Source organism: Poecilia mexicana, unplaced genomic scaffold (genome assembly GCF_051168715.1).
Source record: "Poecilia mexicana isolate PSO_F unplaced genomic scaffold, ASM5116871v1 scaffold_16, whole genome shotgun sequence".
In the NCBI taxonomy this organism is placed as follows: Eukaryota; Metazoa; Chordata; class Actinopteri; order Cyprinodontiformes; family Poeciliidae; genus Poecilia; species Poecilia mexicana.
This window is the reverse complement of record NW_028263385.1, coordinates 20,526,049-20,544,607: the sequence shown is the minus strand read 5'-3', so window position 1 is coordinate 20,544,607 and position 18,559 is coordinate 20,526,049. Positions and strand designations below refer to the sequence as shown.

General features: G+C 40.1%; 3 protein-coding genes and 1 long non-coding RNA gene across 4 annotated transcripts in view; 3 read left to right on the top strand and 1 right to left on the bottom strand.

Annotated features, from left to right (window-relative positions):
* Positions 1-408: 408 nt before the first annotated feature.
* Positions 409-2,286, bottom strand: nr0b2a (nuclear receptor subfamily 0, group B, member 2a). Its single transcript, XM_015010487.2, has 2 exons — positions 1,085-2,286; positions 409-988 (listed from the first exon to the last, which is right to left on the bottom strand). Exons 1-2 carry the CDS (start codon positions 1,617-1,619, stop codon positions 741-743), a joined length of 783 nt encoding a protein of 260 aa, XP_014865973.1. The 5' UTR covers positions 1,620-2,286; the 3' UTR covers positions 409-740.
* Positions 1,245-6,070, top strand: LOC106932026 (uncharacterized). The gene is made up of 3 exons (XR_001421175.2): positions 1,245-1,381; positions 5,070-5,148; positions 5,878-6,070. It is a non-coding gene; the product is annotated as an uncharacterized LOC106932026 (long non-coding RNA).
* Positions 6,071-10,386: 4,316 nt separating this feature from the next.
* On the top strand, positions 10,387-13,887 carry gpatch3 (G patch domain containing 3). The gene is made up of 7 exons (XM_015010521.2): positions 10,387-10,970; positions 11,935-12,404; positions 12,496-12,670; positions 13,030-13,089; positions 13,197-13,318; positions 13,396-13,523; positions 13,626-13,887. The coding sequence occupies exons 1-7, from the start codon at positions 10,553-10,555 to the stop codon at positions 13,807-13,809; spliced, it is 1,557 nt and encodes a 518-aa protein (XP_014866007.2). The 5' UTR covers positions 10,387-10,552; the 3' UTR covers positions 13,810-13,887.
* A 924-nt stretch (positions 13,888-14,811) lies between these two features.
* Positions 14,812-18,559, top strand: part of gpn2 (GPN-loop GTPase 2) — a 3,756-nt gene continuing 8 nt past the window's right edge. Inside the window, exons 1-5 of the mRNA XM_015010520.2 lie at positions 14,812-15,652; positions 16,317-16,473; positions 16,560-16,720; positions 18,033-18,163; positions 18,359-18,559. The exon at positions 18,359-18,559 is cut by the window's right edge and continues 8 nt beyond it. Of these exons, the coding sequence (XP_014866006.1) occupies positions 15,233-15,652; positions 16,317-16,473; positions 16,560-16,720; positions 18,033-18,163; positions 18,359-18,431 (942 nt within the window). The 5' untranslated portion in view covers positions 14,812-15,232 and the 3' untranslated portion in view covers positions 18,432-18,559. The remainder of the gene's footprint in view (positions 15,653-16,316; positions 16,474-16,559; positions 16,721-18,032; positions 18,164-18,358) is intronic.

The following is an 18,559-nucleotide window of genomic DNA, read 5'->3' as shown; positions in this document are numbered from 1 at the left end:
TTGTTTTGTCACACTGAAATTTATGGTTACAGCATGTGGTTTCAAGTGGGGTGATTAATTTTGCAGGGTGATGCGTACGCTTTCAGTCTGAGAGATGACAGCACTGTTTTCCTAATCTTTCATCATTTCATATTTGTAGTATCTTTACGATGTGACGCCTGTTCAACAGGCTGAAGCACGATATTTGCCCTGAATCTTACAGTTTAAATCCGTTTACTATTTTTCCAGATGGCCTAAAGAAGCTAACGAAGCGGTGTGAAAACGTTCAGATTCGTGCTTTTGGACACACTTGGAAGAATTTTAAAACGTTTTTGTTGTGCAATAGTTGAGCTCAACATGTCAGGAATGATGGATCAGAGAGTGAAGGGGTGAGGGTGTCATGGCAACCAGTGAGCCGTCACTAGTGAATTCATGTACAAAAATATATTTATTTCAAGTCTTCATTTGAAGCAAACGACATTATATACAACAACGAAGCAACAGAAAAGGTCAAGTATACTGTGGAAAGACGACGCTTTCTTTTTAGTGGAGGATTTCTGCTTAATCTGGACTAAAGTGACCTCAGCTTCTTGAAAAATGGAAGCAAATCCTAATCCCGTGTAGAAAAAAATAACAGTTTCTCTTGCCGATTTTTGGGGGTGGTTGGCAGCATTTAAGCGGTGTAATAATAATAATAATAATAATAATAACAATAATAAAAATAAAAATAAAGAAAAACAACAAACAGGATTGGAGGACCGCTACGGATTTCTGCAGAAGAGCATGTCGACCAGCAGCTCCAGCAGGTTGGCCTGACCAATCACAGGCCGGAAGAAGAGCTCGGCGATGAGGCTGGGTGTGATGCCCTGCAGCATGGAGGCTGTGAGGAGGATCCGAGCGAAGCGCTCCTGGTGGCCCGGATGTAGGAGCTGGACCACCTCGCTCAGGGCGTGCTGAGCTTCCTGCTGCAGCCCCTCTACAAACAGGCCTGCCTGTAACTCTGGCACATCTGTTGTTAAAATAAAAGGGAATGTTTTTTTAGGAATCGTGTACTTTTTTTATTTTTTTGCATATTTGGAAGTCACTAACTCCAGCGAGTGCCTACCTGGGTTAAATATCGTGGTCCCTTTCAGATATGCGTACTCCTTCGGGCTCAAGTCCAAGCTCCAAAACTTTTTCAGACAACACCTCAGCTTGCTGACGCCCGCCATGGTGGGCTGCTCCCTCTCCGTCTCGGGGCTCTCCTGGCGGTTCAGGAGGATCTTTTTCAGCATGCTGTCGGCCGGAACGTCCGTCACGTCGAAGTCCACATGCTCCTGGGCCAGACCCAGAATGAAGAGCGGCGCCCAGCAGCTTCTCAGAAGGGCGTACTGGTCACCCGGCGGCAGCTGCTTGAAGGCGGGTAAGTTTCTCATGAAGTGCACGGTTTTGACCAGGACCGCGGAGGCCTCCTTGCAGACCTCCGAGGGTCTGACCAAGCACACTGTCCTTCGCACCTCGCAGTTGCACCTGTGAGGAGCCGAGCTGTGGTGGAAGGTGTCTTGGCTCGGCCCGCCTTTATCCATTTGGCTCAAGATGTTGTAGAGGATGGGATTCAAAAGCCTGTCGCCGCCGTTCGAGCAGTCACACCTGCTGTCCATCGTTTCTGACCAGGATGTGCGGTCTCTTCAGTCTGCTCTTTCTCTCTCTCTCTCTCTGCCTGAGCTGTTGGGTGTTACTGCTTCCTCCTGTCTGCCTTTACTTATAAAGCCACCCCGCCGCCTCCCGCCTCCTTGTTGGACCTTGAAATGTCAATACACTCGATGTGAAAAACAACCATGTGCTCTGCCAGGTGACTGCTAGAACAATCCTGGGAAGCAGATAAGCTTTTCTCAATGAAAAGTAGCTGCTGGAGTAACACATGGACATCGTGAGGGATTGGCCTTATCTGAAAGCCGGTGTCGTTAACCCAGGCAGTACCAAGCTACCAAGGACTGCAGAGGTAATCAGCTTCCCACTGTGTCACTGCACCGGCCACCTAACACCTGTGGGGCTGGAAGGAGGCCAGAGCACCAAAGAAAAAAAACAACAAAAAAAAGGGGGCCAGTGACCTTTACATTATGTCCTCATCAGGTGCCCTTTTATCTAAATAAACATTTAATCCGGAAGCAACCGGGGGATTTTTTAGACCTGTTTTGAGAAAGGTGGAAATCAGGAGTTGTTGCAGCGTCCAGTGGAAACGCCGTCAAGTCGAGTCAAATCTGAGCAGGCGTTAAACGTTTCCACAGCTTTAAGAGACAGCAAAGTGGCTAAAAACAAAAAAACACCTGCTAGAGAAGCAGAAATAGGTCAAAAAAATGGGAGAAAAAGAAACTGCTTTAACTGATTCCTTTCCCTCTTAAGGACGTAACTTCAAATAATAAGAGAGAGCTTGTTAACATGCCAAATGAGATGAAATTGTCCAGTAGTTGTTGAGGTATGTCAATGTAAAATTAAGAGATGCTCACCAGCCACCACATCCGTTTGTCAGCTGTGGGTTTGACTCTTGGCCCTGGTCATTTTCTCTTCTTTCGCCTCTCTTCTTTTTCTTGATACTGCGCAGTGTAACAGCAGTGACACACAGAGCCAAAGGCAAATACAACTGACTAATAGTTGCCATTATTAAGAACTGAAGGAAGAGTCCAATGGTGGCAGTAATTCAGAATATAATACTAAAAACTCCAGATGATACTGTATTAAAAAAAATGACATCAGACTTTGACTGTTCCAAGTCAGTCACGATTCTTCAAATTATTCTCTTTCCTAATTGACTGATTTACGGGTCAAACACTTTATGTTTCGCTGGTATTATGCTGGAATTACGCTCCCCTCCACCACATGGCATGTTCTTTAGTGATTTTGCAAAATGCATGGCTTTTCATGTTGCTTTTAGAGTGCTGGCCTCTTCCTCTCTGGGTGGCATTTCAGCCCATGTTGGTACAGGTAGATATTGAGTCATTCTCTCATCCGCTTCACAAGATATTTTGCTTGTATTTTGGGTTTGATCTACAAATTTCACGCACACAAAACCCCCCGCATATTTCTGGGTTTTAAAGTTCCCGCCTCTTTCCTGAACAGCATGAAGAAGAACCGCTGAACAGATGAAGCCTTCAGGCTTCTGTAAGTTTCACCCGTAATGAACCAGATTTCTGGAGGTCCACAGATTTCTTTCCTAAAATCTAGGCTTTTTGATTATTCATCGATTTCTCAAAAGGAAACAGTGAGTTTCAAGTGTTGCCTTAAGGAACAAAAACAGGTGTGCCTTGGTTTAACTCTGCTGTGAATTAACCTGCACAGTAAAAATGCCAGTGTTGAATTAACACCCAAAACTGTCTATATGTGTCCAAGTCAGCAGGTGTTAAAGTAACACTTTTGAAAGTGTTAAAGTGTTTTTTGCTAAATTAACATTGGTCTATAATACTGAAATGGGTTTAAGAAAAGTTAAACTTTCCATTTCTGTGTATTGTTTTGAATATTTTCCACTGGATTTGATTGATATTGACACTTTGTGGGTCAATTATTTACTTTTTTAACACCACATTATGTTTTTTGATCAACACTACACTGGTGTTACTTTTAATATGTATTTTAACACCAGGACCGTTGTAAATGTTAATGTGACACTCTGTATTGTTGAATTTAACACCAGCTGACTTGGGCACATATTGACACTTTTGGGTGTTAATTCAACACTGGCATTTTTACTGTGTGTCAGAAACTTTAAAGCGGTGACGTCATTGTAGCGTTCCCATGTAAGGCTTAGTAATCCTGGTAAACGCAAACTCATAAATTTAAGGTTGCGCTGTGGTGACGCAGGGGTTAAGCACAACCCACATATGGAGGCCTTAGTCCTTGAGGCGGCTGTCGCAGGTTCGATTCCCAGCCTGGTGACTTTTGCTGCATGTCTTCCCCCTCACTCCTTACCCACTTTCTTGTCAATTCAATATCAAATAAAGGCCACCAGAGCCACTTAAACCTTAAAAAAAACATGTAAATTTAAAGAATGTAATAAAAAAGGTATTTTTGAAGTTTTCAACAACCTGATCAAACATCACTGACCCTTGGTATTGCTATGTAATAATGTCAGTGGGTCGTGTCAATGATGTTGGCTCCCACTGGGTGAATAGGTTTGTTGACTTTAGATAATGTTAGTCTTTTACCTGCTAAGTGGTGAGTAGAAGCTGGTGTTAGGCTATGTTCACATTTTCACATCGACCAATGACAACTTTGTAATTAGACATTGTTTAGCAGCTTTTAATTTTTATTTTACATTTGGATATTTTTAATCCAAATGCAGAATTAGCTAAATATAAAAAATAATTATAAAATCAGGTATCATTATGATTCTTATGTGTTTGGACATTTAGTTTCAATCAGAGTCAGCAAAGTTCAAGGCTTTGCTGACCTTGAACTTAATGAAACAACGTGTTTCTTATTCTATCACACCATTTCCTTCCACTTTGCATTTATGTGCTTGCATACGGTTCTATGCAAACGTCCAATTACTTCATCAAACCCTCTTTCGGCTGAAAAGTCGTTCATTTTCCTCGTCATTTAGGCCTTAATAAAACCATAACAGAAATTTTGTGTGGGAATGTGTGTGACTGGTCTTAGGTAATTATCTAATTTTCACAAACGACATCCTGGGGGTTATCATTGTCGTTGTACATGTGTGAATAAGCTAAATAAATAAACTTTTCAACGTCGTTCTGATTTAAAAGAAGGGTGTTGGTTGTACGTAACGTGGATGTTGTTATTCTAAAATAATCAAAACTGATAAATAAAAAAATGAGATCATGGAATTTCAATTTATGGTTTCTGTGACAGGCGATGCAATGTTCCACAATCCTAATTTATTATCCTGCCTGTGCCTGGCACCGAGGGGCGAATACGATAAGCAAATGACTTTATTACGATCTCACATAAACAAAACGGTAAAAGATGCGTGTGGTTTTTTTTTTCCTCTCGGTTTGGACGTTTAGCTCTTCGGTCGCTACACATGAAAAATATTTATGACTTGGTTAAATGACACAAAAAAAATGTTTTATTTATTTTTTTTTACATTTGCTCAGAGTGTTACCCAGAAGCTTTAAAGTGTTGCAGAGGGGAAGTTCCAGGAGAAGAGGTAAACCCTGGAGCAGCGAAGTCAAGGTCAGTCATGTAGTGTAAAACCGCAATAAAGAGATTAGACGCCAGACACAACTGGCAGCACCAGTCACCCAGTGTTTGCCTTACTTCATTACTCTCTCCACTCATTCCTTGAAGGATTCCTCTAGAAAATATTTCACAACCTCATTCTTTTTGTAATCTCATTTTAACACACTGTAACCATCTGTACCAGAAATAATCACCCATGTGCGAAGGAAAACAAGAAAACACATCATAATCAGGAGGAATGTAAGCATTTTTTTTTTTTACAGGGTGACCTGTAATGCACCCCCGGCAGCTCTTAGGCTCCGTGGAGCATGATGACAGTTGTAAATGGCTGCGATAAGGCGTGTGTTTATAGAGGTTAGGAGCAGGCAGAGACGGGCACGGAGGACAGACACTTATCTCAGCCTGGACAGTAAAAATAAAATGTCCTTCAGTCTATAAGTGGAATGTTCTGGGAGGGAGGAAGCGCCGCCTCATCAGGTTGGACGTGATGTAATGCCTGTCTTCCACAGATGATCCAAATCTTCACATCTGTGGTCATTTGAAATCAAAACAAACTTAAATAGGTCAGGAATTGGAACTGTTGCAACTCAATTCCACATTCATGGATTCTTTCTTTTGCATATTTAAATATTTTAAACATATAAACTCCCGGTAACTCAGCTTGCTCTTCTTCTAAAACTTCCCCCCCTGAGACCTGACTTGTGTTAACTTTACTTCCTCCAGTTATTTTTTCCACTGGGTCGGTGGACTCCCGGCTCTGTTGTGTGCATGACGAAGAGGAACATGACTCCACGCTTCACCTCACGGCAAATACGGCCGATTCCAGGCTCTGTTTGGACAAGGTCATCAACACCAAGATCAGGCTGTGATTGTTGAACAAATGTTCTCAGAAATTAAAGCCGCATTTATACTCGTATTGCTCTGTCAGGTTTATGATCCACTTCTAAGCAAGGTTGTGTCACACTGCTTTGAACTTTCAGTGACCCGATGTGAGCGAGCGATGAGCTCATCGGTGGTGACTTGACAAAAAAACAACCAAGTCAGTTTTATCCACCTTTTACCTATGGGGGTAATGCGATAGTTAAAACAATACAAGAGTGAGTTTTTTTTTACATGCTAGGACATACTGATATGTAAACCATACTCAGAAATCCAAATAAAATAAATACTAAAAGGAGCTAAAGAAAATACCTTTTAGAATTTTTTTGCAAAATGTAAAGAAAAAAATTACCTTCTTATAGTGAGAAATAAGCTAGGATACCCTCACATATTGTCACACGGGTGGATCATGTCAGGTCCATATGATGAGAACATCGTTGCGCAGCATTTGAAGGAGGTTTTATTTAGCAACCTGTACCATGTGAGCAAACTTGGAAATGTCTAACAGACTGTCAGGATTAAGAAATCGCACAAACATAATCTTTACAACAGCACGAATTAGGCTAAAAGCATAAAAAAAGCAACATATTATGCCCTTATAAGGAATCCATTGACATCTATCAGTCTGGAATGTTCTACACAGCCATTTCCATGGAAACCAATATCCGCCTTCCAGCAGGAAAGAAGCCTGAAACATGCAATGGAGATGCTATAGATTATATTAGAACATATTGCAATAAATTCATATGTTGCAATGGCCCAGTCAAAGTCCGCCTGAAAACGAAGGCCCACGGATGACAGAACAATAAGTCGTTCGAGTGGTCTCAACAGTTTTACAAGGCACTAAATACATACACGAGTACAAAATCTTAGTGAGTAAGTCCAAAACTCAGAAGGCTGTCCTATATCCTGGTAAAGTGAGATAACAACTGAGAATGTACAGTAGACCTAATCTGAGACGAAGTGTACTACAGATAGCACTGCAGTGTTTACTGAACACCAGAAGGAATAATGAGCAATGAGGAGTAGGTTGGGCAGAAAGCAGACAGAGAGAAGTAGATAGGCTGGAATCAGTTCCTAAGTTTGTAAACACCATGTTATATGAGAAAACTTGGAATTTATGATTAAATACAGGAAACAATATTCATAGAAATAAAGAAAAAAGTTAGAAAGCTAGACAATTTGGAATTACTTAAAAATCTGATGCAATTCGAGCTTTTGAAAGCTCCTTTTCTGCCAAGATACTTCGTTATGAAGACTTTTACACAAAGCTTCATGTTTAAAATGGACAGACATGAATTCTGTATAACTAGGAAAACGGGAAAGCTGTGGCTTCGACATGTTGCTTAAAAAAAAAAAACCTTGTCAGAAGAAAAGATTGTTTAGCATGCAACCAAAAATAAGGCAAAATATCATTAGCCATTTATAATTTGATTTAAAATGTAGCAAATGCAATGACTACACAGGTCTCATAAACACGTTTATTCTTAAATTTATGGAGTTTACATTCCTTTATTGGCAAAAGTAATGATAAACATTGTTTTAAGAAGTACAGAAGTTATTAAGATTTTAAAGCTTTTATCCATTAATTTTTTTCACCAATAAAATTTTGTCTCTGGAAACCTTGTGTGTCATATTTATTATACTTTTATACTTAAGGAATCAGTGCATGCTAGAAATGTTCAATGTGGTCAACAAAAAACTTAAATATCAATATCAATAATATTTCAATGTCCAGGTTATTCTTTTAGATAATTTTTGCTTTGTCTAGATGTTAATTAAACGTAAGATTACAAAACCACTTTGGTTTAGGATTAAAATAAAAATATAAAAAAATTTACTTTTCATTTAGAAGAAGAATATCAGGAGGAGTTTAAACTTTTTCACTGGTCGTTAAGGTGAAATTATAGAAACACGAATAACAAAACGTATTTCTTATTAGTAGGATCCTCTCATAACCAGAATGACCATGACTTCGGCTGAATAATCTGGGGTAAATGATGTCAGGGTTCAGACTACTGAGTTTAGTTTTACTGCCCATTACTAACAAAATATAATGATAAAGTCTGAGTTGAAGGCCACAGCTGGAGTTAGCCTCTGGGTTAGTGAACTTTGGCTGACCACATTTCTTTAATGTGAAACAGTAGGGGAAAAACACCTGTGAAAGATTGAAAACATCGCTATTAACCAGATAATTCTATGAGCCTTTCCAAAACTATATTTGACTATTGCAGTAAGCGGAGCTCAGTGTCCGATCTTTAGCGTGAAGCTTATCTGAATATTAGCTTTGTGTAAAAAACAAAGTTCAATATGCGTAAGTAGTTTCCACACGCTGGCAGTTCCAGGCACTCAATAAGCGATCATCAGTGAGCGTGAAGACCTCTTTGAAGAAGAAATGTAGAAGTTTGTACAAGAAGAAAAGACATCATGATTTCCCATATGAGTTTGTATCAATTGGAGATTTTCCAAATAGGTTAAAATGCTTAAATTGGACCTCTGTTTTTTGATTACGGCAGACATTATATGAAAGGAAGACATCTTAAAACCAATCTTCACAGAAATGGAAGTTCACCCCGAGATCAGACCATGATTTGCACAACTAAACTATGGAGAGGATAAAACTAAATAAAGAATTAAATATTGAGAGACAAGTTATTTACTCCAAATAAAACCAAATCTGAAAAGTTCATTACATCACAGGCTGATTAAACTTAGCTTAGTCTGGATGCGTCTCCAGGAGAAAGTCTCTTTGCTCTAAAAAAAACAAAAAAAACCCCGACAATCCCGCAGTGAGACTAAAGTGCACAGAAACGCATTTAGAGGAAATCAAACTCAGTTCATCAGTTCATCATGAACACCTCCTGCAGCCTGTCGCGCAGGTGGGGAATGAATGTACTTGTTTCACAGTCAGGTGACCAGGGCACCTCGCAGCCATCGTGCTGACCGTGAACTCGTCTGTGCTGAGGTACGACTGAATCGGTGGTGTTACATCATGTCCACCAGCTGAATCTTGACTAAAAATGGGTCAAACAGCAGGACAACAACCCGGAGCAGATCTGCAAAACCTCTGCAACAAGATGGTTAAAAAAAAAGCAAGGAGTTTAAAGTCCTAGCCTAAATAGAGATTTCAGCTTTTATAAATGTTTCTAAAGAAAAAAAAAAGTTTGCTTTCAGAGATTTATCAATTTAATTTTCAACATATTTTGATATTTTAGCACAATAATTCCACTTGTACCAGCTATGCAGTCATTGATATCACAAAAAGTGGTAAGAGATCCTGTGCTTTGTCACATTACAACCACAAACTTCAATATATTTTACTTGGGATTTTATGTGATATACTGACACAAAGCCACACCTACTATGAAAAGAGCAAGGCAAAGTATATGTGGCTTAAAAAAAAAGTTAAATATAAATAAAAATTTGAAAAAAGGGTTGTTCATTTGTACCAAACAACATTTGATCTAATACTTCTAAATGAAATCCAGTACAACCAGTCAACCTCACAAGTAGCCAAGAGGTCTATTGTAAATGTGGAGGAGCAGCAGAGATCTACAGCACAGGTGAGGGAATGTGTTGACAGGACAAATATTAGTTTTGCTTTCTGCAAGCCTGGCCTTTATTGAGCAGCGAGAAGAAAGTTTTTGTTGAAAGTAAATCATAGGAAGTCCAGCTTAAAGTAGCCACAGGCCATGTAGGAAACATTGCAAACATGTTAAAAACCACGATAAAACCATGACAAAAATTGGGACAAATCTGAAATTTCTGTTGTACATTTAAAAAGCTGTATATGGCAGAAACCTAACACTACATATCACTGTGAAGGCACCATCCCATTAAAGACATGCAGTGGTAGCAGCATCAATTTGTGGGGATACATACAGAAAAGCCAATCAGAGTTGATGGGAAGATGGGTAGAGCTAAATAGAATAGAATAGAATAGAATAGAATAGAATAGAATAGAATAGAAATAACCTTTCTTGTCTCTCAGTGGGAAATTCGGGTTTCTCCCAGTCTGTTAGCGCTTGAACAATACATGAAAGGAGTTGCATCTTTCTGTAGACCAGTGAAACATGAAACATAGAGCTAAAGGTTAAGATCAAAACATTTCATGCTTTAGAGTTGTTCAGTCAAAGTCCAAATCTTAAGACGCGACAAGACATAAAACTTGGTGATCCCAGATAGTTTTGATCCAAGTTGACTGAACTTCAACTGCTCAAGTTCAACTTTGATGTCCAAAGCTGGCAGAAACATACTCCACAAACTTGCAAACATAACCGCAGCGATATGTGCTTTTACAAACTGCTGACACACTTCTTTTTTAATTTTTTTTTATTGGAGAGCATTTTTGAAAAACATACATCATTTTCGGTTTCACTATATGTCACAATGACTTGCCATAAAGGTCGGTTTGTTTCTTGCAGTAGCAGAATTGTCTCAGTAGGTGGCGTAGGCAGTGGCAGAGCCGCCACAGTAACGGAAGTGACGTTTCCTAATTCGTTCGAGAACGTAAACAGTCATGGCGGACTGCGAAGCGGAACGTCTTGTGTATCTAGCTATCAGCAACATTCCCGTACCCTTCCACTCGGCGGACCTGAGAAATTATTTCAGCCAGTTTATAGAGAGCGGCGGCTTTCACTGTTTTCACTACCGACATCGACCGGAAGTTCTAAGAGAGCCCGAAGGGTCCGAACCTGCGGTGGACCAAGACGGAGAGAAAGCTAGCTCCGTGTCCCCAGAACCCCACGAATCAACGCAGAGCGGCTGCGTGTCGAAGACGGCGGCGGTGAGGTCGTGCTGTTGTATCGTTTCAGTCCATGCTGAACATGCTGAGAGGTTCATCAGGATGTATGCGGGGAACCACTGGGTCAACTCGAAGGGAAACTGGCTGGCCAGACGCTGTGTTATCAGGAGAATAAGAGTCTCGCATGACAAAGGTTAGTGAGTGATGCAATATAATAGATATAGGAGCTAGTAATTAGATTACATTGTTGAAGTGGAGTATTGCTCATTTTCTTAATACAGGAAATGGGCATTAAATTCATAAAGCAGTAAATTGATTACTCTATGATCTCATCTCTTGCATTGTAGTACGTGACTCAGGGCTCCTACGCTGCTTTTAAATCCATGTATCACTCCCCAAATCTGGATCTGTATGGGAGAAAGAAAATGTCCTTTTTTTCTACATCTAAAGGAACATATTAACAACAATAATAATATGTTAGAATTTGTGAAATACAAAGGGCTCTCTAGTTGATAAGATCTCATCTAGATTACATGTTTAATTTAAATATCAAAATAGTACTTATTGTTTGTTGTATTGGACGATTTGGTATTTCATTTGCTGATATAATCCTAGATAAATGCACTTTAATGCTTTTTTTTTAAAGGAGAACCTTTTCACTGCTTTTTTCTCCTTCTCCTAACCTTCTTGGACCAGGATCTCTTAACCGAATCTGTGGTTCTTTATGGCACGGCATTGACATTGCTGACTTATGGAATTCATTTTTTTAATAATGTTTTTTTTTTTTTTACAAACAATATAAAGCAATCACAGATCACAAACTGGGATGTAAATAGTCTTTATTAGGTGAATATGTTTACACAACTCTTAAGGGTTTACAATAGTACCTGATCTAAGTTTGTCCTGATACAAAAAAACAAAACAGAGCAACAATGAAATTGCCTTTTATTACTCAAACAAGTAATGAAGGGAACCCATGCAGATGATCAAACTCGTCTTTGTTAAAGTTTTGTACTCAAGTTCCCAACATTACAGAAAAATGGCAACAAAAAAGTTTAAGGCTGACAAAAGCATAAATGTTTTGAAATGGAGCCTCGGATGTTGGAAAAAAAAGATATGTAGATAAAGTCTGCCCAACGTTGTGTTTGTCATTTCAGGTGAAGGTTCCTTCCCTTATAAAACCAAGTATGAGCAGCGCCACCATGTCTCCTTCACCGAGCTCTTCACTGAAGCTGACCTCAGCAGGCTGCCTGAGCTGAACCCGCCTGCTCTGATGCAGAACGGCAACGTGGGCACGCCCATCAAAGTCTTCCTCCAACTCATCCAGTCCTGTCGCCTCCCTCCACGCCTCATCCGGAAGCTGGGCCTCACTTTCCCGAAGACCAGCTCCAGCCGTCGCTACGGAAACGTGCCTTTCCACTACCACAACACGTGCACCCTTCCTGCCACAGAGGAGACGGTGTTAACAGCTGCCGGACACGAGATATCAGGGCCAGGCTCTCTGAAGGCCCCGTCTTCAAAATCGAGACCGCTGGCTGATGATGTACACGCAACGGAGGCCGACGACACGCAGAACGAAGAAGAAGACGAAGGAGAATGGGAGGACACACAGTCAAATGCAGATGATGTATGTTTTATTAAGAGTATTTAAAAACCAATCTTTTTGTTAAGGTACATGATCATCTTTTCATTTGGGTTTATAAAATGCCTGGTTGCAGGATGACGACCGCTGTGAAGAGTGGGAACGCCACGAGGCCCTGCATGATGACGTGACCAGCCAGGAGCGAAGCAAAGAGAGGCTTTATGAGGAAGAGATCGAGCTAAAGTGGGAGAAGGGAGGTTCTGGTCTGGTTTTCTACACCGATGCTCAGTACTGGCAGGAGGAGGAGGGAGGTAAGACAGGAAAATGGCAAATATAATTCAATTTTTTCCAGATGATTTTCAAAGATACAGTGCCTTGTGAAAGTTTTAATTCTTGAATTTCTCCACATTCTGTTCCACGGCAGACTTTTTAGCAGGAAAATGTCTTGAGTGAAAAAAGTCGTTCAGTGGATCTAGTATTTTTTTTGTTACTGTAATTATATAGCAAAAAAAAGTTAAATGTGTATTTTATGCTTTTTTTCTTTGGAAAAAGTTTACTTTGATGAGATGCACATGAACGCATTTTGCTCTCACAAAAATAGCTGGAAAAAAAACAACGCATTTAATGTCTACCTTCCCTGTAAAATAACGTGGATCTGCTCTTTTTGTAGATTTTGATGAGCAAACGGCAGACGACTGGGACGTCGACATGAGCGTTTACTACGACAAAGGTATCTGAGCCGTTTCTATCACCTGTAATCGTCATCTTGACTAAATAATGAATTAAACAGCATTCCTTTTATCCTGATGGGAATAATGCCAACCGTTCCTCTCATAGATGGAGGCGACATGGATGCTCGTGACTACATAAAAATGCGCTACGAGAAGAGGCTGAGGGACGGTGTTGAAGACGGATCAGGGCACAATCAGTCGATTGGCAGCTTTGAGAGGTTTACTAAAGTAAGCAGGCTTATTTAGCTCGTATGTTCCTGTTCTCCTGTGTGTGAACATTACTCACATTTCTTTTATGCGATTAGGGCTTTGGTCGACGAGTGATGGAGCAGCAGGGCTGGAGGGACGGCGAAGGGCTGGGAAGCAGCCAGGTTGGGATTCCTGAAGCTCTGGAGAATGAGGGCCAACATCCACACTGCAAAAGAGGCTTTGGGTGAGTGTGAATACTTGAAAGAGAATCAATAAACGGACAAGTTTTAATTCAAGGACCATCTAATAGTGGAAGAAACCGAATTCTGGTTTTCTTTTACTGCAGATATCATGGAGAAAAGTTGGTGTTGCACCCTGTGAAGAAGGCCAGGACAGATTATCTCATCGGTACGGTTTACGACAAACCCAAAGATATAGACGAAGGCGACACCTTATGGAGGCGACAACCCAACACCAGCATGAAGTACAGAGGCTGGCAGCCAGGTGGCAGCATCGGATCAAAAAGATGACATCTTGCTCCATCTGTAAAATGTATAGCTCTGATTTATTTATTAGATTTTTATAATAAAAAAAGCAACATTTTTTAATTTTGTGTCCATATTTCCTCTTGTGTGCCTCACAATGATTCTGTTGCTCCACAAAGTAACATTCATTTAGTATATTAAATTGCACCACTAAAACTATGAAACCGCCATTTACTAAAGAATAACAAGAAGGAAGCCATTATCTGCAGTTTGTCATAATCCAAAGTAAACATGTCCCAGAAGGTCCTTGCCTCAGCTGACACTAACATTTTAGATTTTGGTCTACATTCTAATAACTGTGTGCACGAAAACAAACCCCCAGAGCTCATTAGGCCCACTTATAAATATGATAGTGGCAGCATTATGATGTAGGAATGTTTTTTGTTTTTTTGGTTTTTTTCCATTTCTCTTTTTTCAGCAGGAATTTAAAAAACATGGTCAGAGATAATAAAGGGCAGGCTTTGAGAAAACCTGCTAGCGGCAAACAAAATAGAGAAAAACAAAATACAACCTGGGGTACAGTTTCACCTCCCAGGAAGAAAATCACTGCGCAGAGAGAGAGAGAGCTGTCAGAAATCTGAGACTTTTTGACAAGACTTAAAAATGATATCCATTTATAGGCTCTTCCTCCCTGGACAGAGTCCAGGTGTAGGGGGAATTGCATAAAGTTTACTATTCAACAGAGTACCTTAACTTTAAAGATTACATTCCTCTTCTCTTTATACTGTCAAATTCTTCACCATCAATATAATTTGCGTGTTTTTTTTATTTCTAAATTTACTAAATACAGCGCACTTTTGAAACGCCTGCTGTGAGTTCTTAATGAACTTTTTGTTTATCTAATTAAAACAAGAATAGGATTTGAAAATCAAACGTTTAAATAATTAGTATTGTAAAGTGTTACATTTTAAAATGAAATGTGCGTGGGAATGGTGTGAATTAAGAAATAGCGGCTTTTATTTTGAAAAGCAACCCGAATAACCCGGATGTCATTCATAGCTTTAGCGTGATTGCTAGCAGCTGAAGTTCGCATGCTTAATACTTATGTGATGCTATGTGGTATATATTTATTGTTTAGGTGTAGATTTTAAGATCGTCTTAAATTTCAGTAAATTATTTAGGTAACGTTTAATTGGAGGTTTTTCGTAAACCTTCCACGGTTAGGTTATTTACTCAACTTATTTATCGAAGGAAGATCCAGGACTTTTCATTATTATTACTGTTATTATTTGTAGTTTAGTTGTTAGCGGGGGGGTTTTGTGCCTTTTTTTTATTGTTACCAGAAGCAACAAACAGTAGTAGCTGCTCGGTAGCCACACAGCCTGATGCTGCCACATCTGCTCCCTCTGACTGACTGGTCCTAGTTACCGTGAGCTTCTGCACACCCAGTTCGTAACACCTTGACACCATGTCCGCTCAGCCTGGACTCAAACCCTCCCTGCGCTTCGGTCAGGTGGTCATCGGCCCACCAGGTTCAGGTAAAACCACCTACTGCCAGGGGATGCAAGAGTTCCTGACCAGCCTGGGACGCAAGGTGGTGGTGGTGAACATGGACCCGGCCAACGAAGGGATTCCTTATTCCTGTGCAGTGGACGTCTCGGAGCTGGTCACCCTGGACGATGTTATGGAAAACCTGAAACTCGGGCCTAATGGTGGACTTCTTTACTGCATGGAGTACGTGGAGGCCAACCTGGACTGGCTGGAGAGCAAGCTGACACAATGCAGTGACTGCTACTTCTTGTTTGACTGTCCTGGACAGGTGGAGCTTTACACCCACCAGAGTTCAGTGAAGAATATATTCTCACAGCTGGCCAAGTGGAATTTCAGAGTAAGATTATTTACCAATAATAAATAACGATCCCATTCTTTTTGCCACACTTTGAAAATACAGTATCGCGCCGCAGACCTATCCCCATTTCACTCCAATACTCCTGAGAAAAACCCAGTGCAGAAGTAGTCAGCTCTTTAGTAAACAGGGTCTACATCTACATACTTTCATATCGGTATTTAAGCCCAGCTGTTCTGTGAAGGCCACAGAGGGTTGCCATAAAACGCAAGTAAAGAACTTCATTCAAAATAATGTGTGTGCTGGAACTCTAACATTACACATCATGGGACAAAACACACCCCATGGTAAGACATGGTGATGCTTTTGTTTTGGTAGGGACTTGGAAGCTGGTCAAAGCCAATGGAGTTCACTACAGCTCAGTCCGTGTTAAAATATATATATATATACATATATATGTATATATATGTATATATATATACATATAAGATGCAAAAGACTGGTGGTAAAGTGTAGTTACTTGAGAAAGAATGGACAAAAAATATCAGTCTCTATATTTGGAAGCTTGTAGAAACACAAAGCAACTGTAAATATAATCACAGAGAAATTTATTTTTCCAGTTTGTGAGACTAAATATGAACTGATTCTCATTCCGTCACACTGTTTTTTGTTTTTGTTTTTGTTTTTTGTTTTTTTTAATGCTCAGCTCACAGCAGTGCACCTTGTAGACTCTCATTACTGCGCCGACCCGGCCAAGTTCATCTCGGTGCTGTGCACGTCTCTCTCCACCATGCTGCACGTGGAGCTTCCTCACGTCAACATCCTCTCCAAGATGGACTTGATTGAACAGTATGGAAAACTAGGTATGCAAAGTGTTACTCGCATTATAACTCGAGAAGCAAGAAGGACTTCTGTCAAATGGCTTTACTCTCCGCTTTTTGCTCTACAGCGTTCAACCTTGACTTCTACACGGAGGTCATGGACCTGACCTATCTTCTCGATCACTTGGCTGCAGACCCCTTCTTTAAAAAGTTTCGCCATCTTAACGAAAAGTTAGCGGAAGTTATCCAAGACTACGGCCTCGTGTCCTTCGTGCCTCTCAATGTGCAGGTACCGCTGCAGCTTTCAGTCGTTTCACAAATGTGGCAAAAAAACTCTGTGAGCTCTAATGTCTCAGCTGCTGCGAACATACAATAGAAGGAGTTAGCCTCCGTCTAACTGGAGCACGAAGGGACGACCCTTAAGTTGATAACATCCTACTCGATATTTCATCCAAGCCGTCTTTTCGCAGTTGTGATATTGCACTCACTGGTATTGTGATGAGGATTGTTATTAGATATATCGCACAGTTCTAAGAGATTTTATTGCAAAAAGATTAAAATAAGGAATACCATTTAAAACTTAACGCTGTGGATAATATAATCATTAAAAATAATTTTAAAGATAAATAAAAGGTTTTGCTTTTTGTATTTCATAGCAGTTAAAATGCTCTAATTATTATATACTAAAATTAAACTTTTTTTTTTTTTTTTTACTTTCATTTGTGGCTCCCATCAGCTTTAAAGTGTTATGCTTCAGTAGGAATCCTGAGTAAATTTTAAGGACGTCTTACCAGGCAACTTTTGCCAGCGGTTTAAAGTCTTCAGTTTTGCTGTAAAGTATTAGCTTCATGGTAACTTAATATTAATGAGCTCCTTCACGTTGAAACAAATAAAGTCAAAAAGTACTTTTATATAATGTATGAAATGATCCACTCCTCCAGAGAAATTCAAACTCACTCACTGTGCATGTCCAGATAGGTCAGTGATAAACCTGTAGCCTTTGAAGCTAAAGACTGGTAGCAGTGATGTGTAAAGAGACGGGAGTGTTGGAAATTCATGATGCTTTCTGCTGCCATTTTCCCTGACAGGACTTATTAACAAAGTATCGTTTGGTTGTTTTCTTCTGATACAGAATCTTAGCATTTGTTCCAGGACTGTAAATGTTTATTTTACCTATTATTACTACAAGTGATTTATTTTATTTTTTTTTACACTTTTACTCCTCATGTTGCGAGTTTAAAGCAAGTCTAATCTTTGACAATAGGTGAGAACGGAGCAAAACATCTTCTTTTTATCAGAAGTCCAACTTCTTGTTGCTTCCTATGTATCTTAATTTATCTCACAAAGCCAAACTTGAGACTTAGACTGAGGAAGCCTGATCACTGTGTTCTCGAAAAGACACCAAAATCTCTCTAAAAAAAAAAAAAAAAAAAAAAAAAATCTGCAGACGCCGAAACAACAAATAGAAACGTCCTCATACAAAGTATGACAAGGGTTTCAGTGAGAGTATTTTTATGCTCATGTTTTGTCAGGAGATAGTTTCTCTGAATTTCTTTCGGGGAAGTCCCCAGATCACATGCTACTGCTTTTCCTTTCCTCAGGACAAGGACAGCATGATTCAGGTCTTACGGGCGGTGGACAAGGCCAACGGGTATTGCTTCGGAGACCTGGAGGAGAGGAATCTGCAGGCGATGATGTCAGCGGCTGTGGGGGCAGACTTCCAGTTCAGCTCGTATCCTTTCTCGGCCACTGCGGTGACTCATCTGGGTTCAGAGTCAAACTAAACACATTAAAGTTTAGCATGCTCTGGCCGTTAGGTCATACCTCACCAGAAGTATCGGTTATGTCAAAAATATTATGTAATAATAACATGCGCTGAACATTCGTGGGACTTTGTTGTGCTTTCCCTTGACGTCTGACCCCTTAGAACTCTCGGAGTGCAAGAGCGGTATGTTGAAACCGGTGAGAAGACCGTGGAGGAGGAAATGATGGAACTGTAACACGAAAAGCTCAAATGAAGTGGACAGAACCGGAGGCATTTTTAGCACCACTGGACCAGTTTTGGCAGCATTTGTGTTGGTTTTTGTAATGTAAAAGTTATTATAATAAAAAAATGAATAATGTACAA

Bases quoted from the DNA above. Each gene is read 5' to 3' on its own strand.
- nr0b2a (XM_015010487.2), bottom strand. From the start codon at position 1,619: ATGGACAGCAGGTGTGACTGCTCGAACGGCGGCGACAGGCTTTTGAAT. The intron at 989-1,084 runs GTAGGCACTCGC...TTTTAACAACAG, and splicing joins GACCACGATATTTAACCCAG to ATGTGCCAGAGTTACAGGCA.
- gpatch3 (XM_015010521.2), top strand. From the start codon at position 10,553: ATGGCGGACTGCGAAGCGGAACGTCTTGTGTATCTAGCTATCAGCAAC. The intron at 10,971-11,934 runs GTTAGTGAGTGA...TTGTCATTTCAG, and splicing joins AAGAGTCTCGCATGACAAAG to GTGAAGGTTCCTTCCCTTAT. The intron at 12,671-13,029 runs GTAAGACAGGAA...CTCTTTTTGTAG, and splicing joins CTGGCAGGAGGAGGAGGGAG to ATTTTGATGAGCAAACGGCA.